The 7,490-nt window shown below is 55.9% G+C and overlaps 1 protein-coding gene across 1 annotated transcript in view; it reads left to right on the top strand.

Annotated features, from left to right (window-relative positions):
* Nucleotides 1-525: 525 nt before the first annotated feature.
* The window catches only part of NDRG4 (NDRG family member 4), a gene marked incomplete at its 3' end in the record, with an annotated part of 15,916 nt that continues 8,951 nt past the window's right edge, over nt 526-7,490 (top strand). Inside the window, exons 1-3 of the mRNA XM_009077301.1 lie at nt 526-538; nt 3,304-3,398; nt 3,843-3,887. Of these exons, the coding sequence (XP_009075549.1) occupies nt 526-538; nt 3,304-3,398; nt 3,843-3,887 (153 nt within the window). The remainder of the gene's footprint in view (nt 539-3,303; nt 3,399-3,842; nt 3,888-7,490) is intronic.

Genomic DNA, 7,490 nt, shown 5'->3' with positions numbered 1-7,490 from the left:
GCAACAGCCACTGCGAGACAGTCGGAGCGCCCACAAAGCCGCCGCTGCCACCGCCACCCCCGACCCTGGGATGCTCAGCCCCTGCATCAGTGGCACTGGGTGCCCTGGCCTGGTGGCTGGCATGGTGTGTCTTTCCATTCCTGTGCCCTCCAGCTGGACCACACTGTTAGGCTGGTTTGTGGGGGTTGCTGGGGTGCAGACCTGTGCCACTCGTGGGGGCAGAGGAAGCTGTGGGTGTTCATCCTGCATCACCAGAGCAGAATGTGGCCCAGGCTGTGTCACACGGGGGTTTTCCTCCACCCCATCGCAGCTCCACAGCACTCTTGCTGTGGGGGCAATGCTTTGAGTACACAGCCATGTCTTAGAATGTGCTACCAGTTCTTTCCTCTCCAGCCTTGCTGGAGGTTGCCTTGGCTTCACTGCCTGGCAGGGGTCAGCCCTCACTTCTCCAGACTGCACACTGCTCAGTTAGCCTGGAGTATCCATGCCAACATCCTGTGAATGCCACATCCATGCCAGAGCAGGATGCAGGTAGTCAGTTGGGAGACTCCTGCAAGGCTGGTGCAGCATGCGAGGGACCCCTGCCCTCTGAGCAGACATGCTGTCCCGTGTGAAACCCTGCCCACAGCCTTGTCACTGTCATGATGTTATTATTATTATTATTAATAGTAATAACAATAGTGATTTGTTTCCTTGCTGTGAGCTGGTTCTCCTCCAATAAGTCAGCAGTGGGCTGCAGAAAACCTGTGGAAAGTAAGCCAATGTGGCTGTTCCTGTCTCCATCAATACACACAGTGCCAGGGCCCTGGTGGGACAGAGCACTAGTCCCAGACAGAGCACTTATGTCCTGCTGCGTTTGGGACTGATTGGGTATTAGGGAAGAGACATGTCCCAGCTGTGCCCAGGAAACAGTAGCATGACACTAGGAAGGCATAGTGGGAGCAGAGATGGATGCATTCAGGGTGGCACCCTGGGAATGGGTGCTTGTTGGGGAGCATTGGGGTGAATTGCAAGGAAAAAGGCTCTTTGTTGGGCACATTACCCCAGCATGAGATAGAAGCCAGGTTGTTTTGGCTAGGAGACCTGGAGCTGTGGCTTCCTCACCAGCCCTTCGCAGTGATGGTGCCCCAACAGGGCTGTGTGAGACTGGTCACAGCCCCACTGCTGTGCTGGCAGGAGCGGGGACAAGGATTCCTGTGGGGTGGCATAGGAAGCAGAGCACCCAGGGAAGGTGGCAGCATGGTGTGACCCTGCTTGCAGGCTGTGGTACCCATGGGACTCCCTGACATACTGATCCGACCTCTGCTCCTGCCACTCAGCACCACTTTAGGTGACCGTCCATCCCACGCTGAGGATGCTGGTTGGTGCAGGGCTCTGCCATGTCCCTCGTGAGCCAGCTTTCCCTCCACCGTGCAAGCAAGGTCACGGGGCCTTTCCTCATTGCTCAGCCACCCTCCCTCCCATATTAGCTGGAGGCTTTAATTAATAAAGGCATTCACCATACACTAAGTGCTGTTCCCAGCCACCCCGGGGCCGTGGCCACACGGTGGGTTGGCACAGTCAGCGTGGGACGCTCCTGCTCTCTTCCAGACCCAGCTACTGGTGAGGATGATTTTTCTCCCATTTTTTACCCCTGAGGTCGTGGGTTTGGTCGGTCAGTGGCTATGCAGGCTGCGTTTTCTCGGCTGTGCTGGTGGGCTGCAGGCCAGGGCTGTTCCCATGTGCAAAGCTGTTTGCCCCACAGCAGCCCAGCCTGGAGCAGCATGCCCCACACTCTCCATGGGGCTGATGGCACCTCTCCCCACTCGGGCTTTGCGTGGCCCCTGGCCTGGCAGGACCTTCTATGCAGGGGGTGACGTGGAGACTCCTGGTGCTGGGTGCCCTGGGACTCCTGGGAGGCTTCGCAGTGGTATTTCTCCCTCCAAACAGTTCTGGATTGTTGGATGGCTCCCAAGCACCAAGGCAAAGTGTCGTGTCTGCACAAAGCAGGCAGGTGGCACAGCCTGCTTGAGTTTTGAATGGGAAACTCGGTCGGATGAGCAAAAGCCAGCTCTGGAAGGGAGTTTATGACCAGCTCCTGCATTCCTGGTGGCCTCACAATGCTCGTGGCATTGCTTGACCTTTCCACATAGCCAGCCCAGGCTGACCCAGGTTTGGATGTAGACAAAGCGTGGAGCAAGCTTGGCTGAGGCTGTGTGGATGCAGTGGGGTCTGTGTCTGCTGCAGTGCTAGCACAGCCCATACTATTGCGGTTACGTCCAGGGAGATTGCAAAGGGTGTGAAGCCAGTGGAGGGAATGTGGGACTAATGTTGGTCCATTCTGAGCTGCAACAACTTGTCTGAAGGCTTGGCCTTGGGGAGGGGGTGGAAATGGATACTGTGCAGGCAATGCCTGAGGTCTGGATCCTGCCTGAGTGCACTGGGGCATGCCCACCTCATCCATATGCAGGAGAGCTTGGATTGTCCCTTGTGTCCCCGTGTCTGTCACACTGTGTGCAGCCAGCTGCCAAGCACACAGGCATCTCCTTGCTCTCTTCTGCTTTCTAAGCTGGCCTTGTGCCTGGGGGTGTTTTTGGAGATACCAGTGTTGGGGATACAAAGTCCCTGGTCAGCAGCACCCAGTCTCACACCGCTGTGAAGTGGTGGCTCCATGGAGAAGTCTGTCCCTGCAAGCCCTGGGGCTGAGGTGCCGACTGGCCCGCACCTGCTTCACAGGCAAGGAGAAGACTTTGGGAGCAAAGGCTTCATGTTTGGTTTTCTCCCATCATTGCTAGACAAACTTCAGGCTGGCTCTCTGCTCTTTTTCTGCTTGTAACATCCCTTGGCCTCCCAGAATGGCTGAGAAACATCACCCCTTGTTCTGACTATGCAGCCTAAAACCAGCCAAAAGGTTGGATTTTCTCTCTCTGTCTGATGCTGAAATCTGGGATGGGAATTGGGATGTTCTTGCCCTGGATTGTGTGCTTACAGAGGTGACCAGCATGGATAGATGAGGTTGGTTCCTCAGTTTGCCTAAGACCGTACCCTGGAGACAGGTTTGTTCTTAACTGGGAGAACTGGATCTGGGTAGGAGCTGTGAGCTGAGTTCATCAAGGCACTGTCTGCTCCATGCCTGGTCCTAGATCCCAGCAGAGGGGTTCGCTGTGCCCCTGGACAAGCCGAAGCACCAAGTCCCCATGGTAGATGGGTAAAATGAAGCTGATTTGGGTCCCATCCCCATGGGAGGGAGACCTGTGAAGCTCCAGAGGGCTGGGGTGAAGAGGACCAAGGCAGGACCTGCCCTGACATTTCCCTTGCCCTGAGCAGGGCTGCTGCTGCAGGAGATGACCATGGCAGGGCTGCATGAGCTGCGCTTCACTGAAGAGAAGCCGCTGCTGCGGGGACAGGATGCTGAGCTGGTGAGTTTGGTGACCACACTGGCTCTGGGGCACATGGGGCAACATGATGCAGGTGCTTGGGAGGGGTTGTGTGCACATGTGTGTACATATGTGGTGTTGTGTGTGTGTGTATGTGTGTGTGTGCTGGTGTCGATGCACATGCATAGGTGAGTGTGGGTTTGGGTTTGGTGTGATGATGTATGTGTGTACAGATGTTGCACACATATGCTAATACACACTTGTGTGTGCACACATGCAGGTATGGACTGCACATGTGTGCTGGTGTTGTAGATGTATGCGTATATGTGCACATGTGTGGGCATTGTGTCCCTCTGCAGCCAGTGCTGCCCCAGGGAGAGGTGTCTGTGGTGTCAGGGGGCTTTGTGAGCTGGGTGGGAGGAGGGTGATGCAGGAGTGAAATGCAGCGAGCGGATGTCTGTCTCTAATGGCTCCTTCTCACTTCAGGAGAACTCGGATGTCTTCCTCTCCACTGTGGACACAGACTGGAAGGTAGGACCAGCCATGGGAAGTGCCCCCCACTGCCGGGTCTTGCATGGGACAGGATCCTGTGGCTGGGGAAGGCTGTGGAGCACTGAGCGGACCCAGAGGTGTTGCTGTCCCCCCTTCCGTGGGGATGCAGTGCCTGGTCGCTGTCTGTGAATGCAACTGCACGTCCATCATGGTCCTCATCAGGAGGGGATGGGGGGATGCTGCCAGGCATGCTCCTTGCTGGCGCTTGGATGTGGCTGGTGGGCACTTGGCCACAGACTGGGGACAAAACCTTTAAAACAGGCAATTTCTTCTCAGGAAGGCTGAGCTGCTTTTCCAGCCCCTCTACCATTGCCGTGGCAATGGTTTCCCAGGCAATGCCAGCTCCCTGCTTACATAAGGATGTTTGAAAGCCTCTTTCTCTTTTGGAGGGCTGGGGCATTGCCCCCTGTACCACTCAGCTCTCTTGGAGAGCAGGGCCCCTCTGCTCCCTTGGCTGGTACCTGCCTGCTTTGTACCTCCACTTTGCCTCTCCAGAAGAGCTCTATAATCCGGCTTTGGGACTGCTGGGGCTCAGCTCATGCCTGGCTCCCATGTTGGTCTTCATGGCTCTCACACCTCTGCCCAGGCTCATCTTGCACTAGGCTCCCTCTGCAGAGATGAGGGTGCTAGTAGATGGGGAGGGAGGGTATTGGGGCTTCCAGACCACAGCTTGCTGCCTGTCCCTCTCCCAAAGTGTCCCTCCTCCCAGGGGACAGCCAGTGATTGACTTCAGGTTGTATGCTGCCGCTTTGCCAGCAGCTGAGACCACTAGAAGGGTGGACTCAGGTCGTAGTGGCTGAGCCCTGCCAGGTCTGGAACTGAAACAACAGCACCTGCAAGGATAAAATAAGTCTGGATTTCATTTATCCTGGGAGAGGGACAGGGGAGCACAGGTCCCTGTTTTAGCAGCCCCAGAGCAGTGCCCAGGCTTTTGGGGCAGGCTTCCTTGGTATCTATCATCCATGTGGGTGGCAGGGTGCAGCCAGTCAGGGAATGAGGTCTTTTATCAGGATGCTGGGTAGTGGCTGCTGTGGTTCACAGAGTGGGAAACTTCTGGTGGCCCTCTTGAAAGCCACAAAAATAATTAAAAACTGTCAGTGGTGGAAAAGAAATGCTGCTCTTCCCAGCAGCTCCAGAGCTGGTGAGATGCTGGGGCTGGAAGCGGCAGGGTGTGGAGTGCTGGGCTGCTCCTTGCTCTGTTTGCTCGGGTTTCCTGTAGGCCACTGGAGAGGAAAACAAACCTCCTGGTTTCACCAAAATGAGGGCAAGGAGGGAGAGGGAGACCAGGAGGGAGAGAGGGGGTGGCAGTGTCTGGCTGCCCAGAGCTCCCGGGAGCACCACAGGCTCTCGCTCAGATGTGCTGGGGCAGGGCTCTGTTGGCACGCAGGGGATGTTAAAGAGCAATGACCCTTCCAGGACAATCATTGCATGCCAATATTTCAGGGATTGGCCCACGGTGATGCTGAACTGCGTCCCTAGTGGTGCCCAAGTGGAGCAGGTCTGGATGGTAAATGCCACAGTGATGTGTCTTCATGCCCTCGGGACCTAAAAAAGGAACTGGGCAAGGATCAAGGCAGCTTTTCCCAAGCCAGCCCGGCCCTGTGCCCTCTTGGTTTCCCTCCAAGAGGCTCAGGGTAGGGATGGGATGAGCTTCCTAGGCTGTGCCAGGTCAATCCCCTCTTCCCCTGGCATTTGCAGGTTGGTTTTGTGCAGAAGGTGGTGCTGCCTGCTCTTCCTCAGGGAGATCTTACCCCATTTTCTAGGCTCACCTCATCGGAGTAATTCAATCCAGCCTCCAGCACAGTTCCTCAGCTCCTCCCCAGAACCAGTCAGTGCTCCCTTGACATGATGCTCTGGCCTTCCTGGGGCAGTGAGGGGAGTGGAGAGCTCCCACTGGAGCCCCCAGCTGAATTAAAGCCCTTGCGGCCGCTGACATAAGCCAAGGTGCAGGAGTGCCAGGGGCAGGTGCCTCTGCCCTGACACCTGGCTGCCCTGGTCTTGCTGGAGGTCTGGGCCACCTGCCAGGCAAATGGACTAGCAGCCAAGGGGGTGGCAAACCCATTTGATGCTATTCAAGCAGAGTCAGCCTTGCTTAGCCCTCCCATTTCCCTGCAGCTCTTTTGCGTTCTTGCCTTACTTCACCTCGTCTCTTCCACCCCTTCTCACCTCTATTTTGCCGTCTTCTGTCTTTTTTACCTCTCTGCATCTCTTGCATCTTTTTCTTGGGGCTGTGGTTGCACATGATTTTTGGCTCCACAGGTAACAGGGCTGGGGAAAGCAAAAATGGCACCTGGAGCTGTGAATGGCTTTGTACATGTGCCAGGAACCACTTGTGAGCTGGGCTTCCCCCTCACATGCAGTCCTTCATTTGCAGAGATGCATCCTTTCGGGCTTGGGTCTGAGCTCCCTATGGGACAAAGCAGTGCAGAGGAAAGCCTCTTTGGTGGGAGGAAAGGTGGATGCCATGCCTCTGTCTGTCCTTTCTCCCACACCCAAACCCCCTGGCTGCCTAGTCCTGGTCTTGTTTGCAGGACATGGCTTTCAGTGACTCCCTGAAAGGCACTGAAGGGACTGTGGGACTCCTTCTCCATCGATGATTGCCCAGCTTTGTGCTGGTCGTGCCAAGCTGGGCAGTGGTGCTGGGCTGTGCAGGGGCAGGCAGGGTGCAGAGACTGCCAGGCATTTTTGGGGCTGTGGTGGCATGAGACTGTCCATGGGTGAGAGCTGCAGGCAGATGGACTTGCTCTCTCACAAAGCCTCAGGTGAATCAGGGAAGAAACCATCTGCTTGCATGCATGTGCACTTGGGAATACACACGTGTGTGTGTATATGCACATAGTATGCATCATCCCAGGGACAGGATCCAACCCTTTGCTGCTGCTGGATTGTTTTTCCTCCTGACTTATTTACATGCCCCTGGTGATGTTCAGGCTGGGGCTCAATCCTGCACATCCCCTGCAAGCATCATCCCACAGCAGGTGGGGTGACTGTGCTGCTGGGTAAGGTAACACAGGCATCTGGGCAGCGTTCATGTGTGTACATGTGTGTGCCTCTCTGTGCTCATGTGCAGAAGGTTCTGCACATGTGCAGGTTGTTGTGCATCTGTGACATTAGTGATGGTCATAGCATACATGCCAAGCACGTGGGAGGAGGATGCAGCAGGCACATACATGTAGAGGAACATGAACTGACACAGACACACAGCAGGGGTTTGGGGGTTTGCCAAGTATTTTGTGGGGTGCGTGTGGGTGTATATTGTATTATTTTTCCAAAGTTTGCATACACAGACACGTGGGGGTACACAGTTTTGCTCAGCCCCTGTGTGTCTGTGTTGGTACGTGTTCCTGTGCATGTACATGCGTGGCCACGTGCACATGTGGAGCACGCCAGCCGTGTCCTTCTATTTAGTGTGTACCCATGTCCATCTGTGGCTCTGTGTGTGCTGCCCGGTGCCCATGCAATGCTGCAGGGCCTTGGCCTGGGCAGCTGTGGGCTCGAGCGTGATTCTGCATGTCTGTGTGTGGCCGGAGTCAGTGTGCAGTGGGCGCAGGGGCACGGCTGGCTCTGCCCTGGAGATGCTGG

Source organism: Acanthisitta chloris, unplaced genomic scaffold, assembly GCF_000695815.1.
Source record: "Acanthisitta chloris isolate BGI_N310 unplaced genomic scaffold, ASM69581v1 scaffold1096, whole genome shotgun sequence".
Taxonomy (NCBI): Eukaryota; Metazoa; Chordata; class Aves; order Passeriformes; family Acanthisittidae; genus Acanthisitta; species Acanthisitta chloris.
Note: the sequence above shows the minus strand (reverse complement) of the source record. Positions and strands in the feature narration are given on the sequence as shown.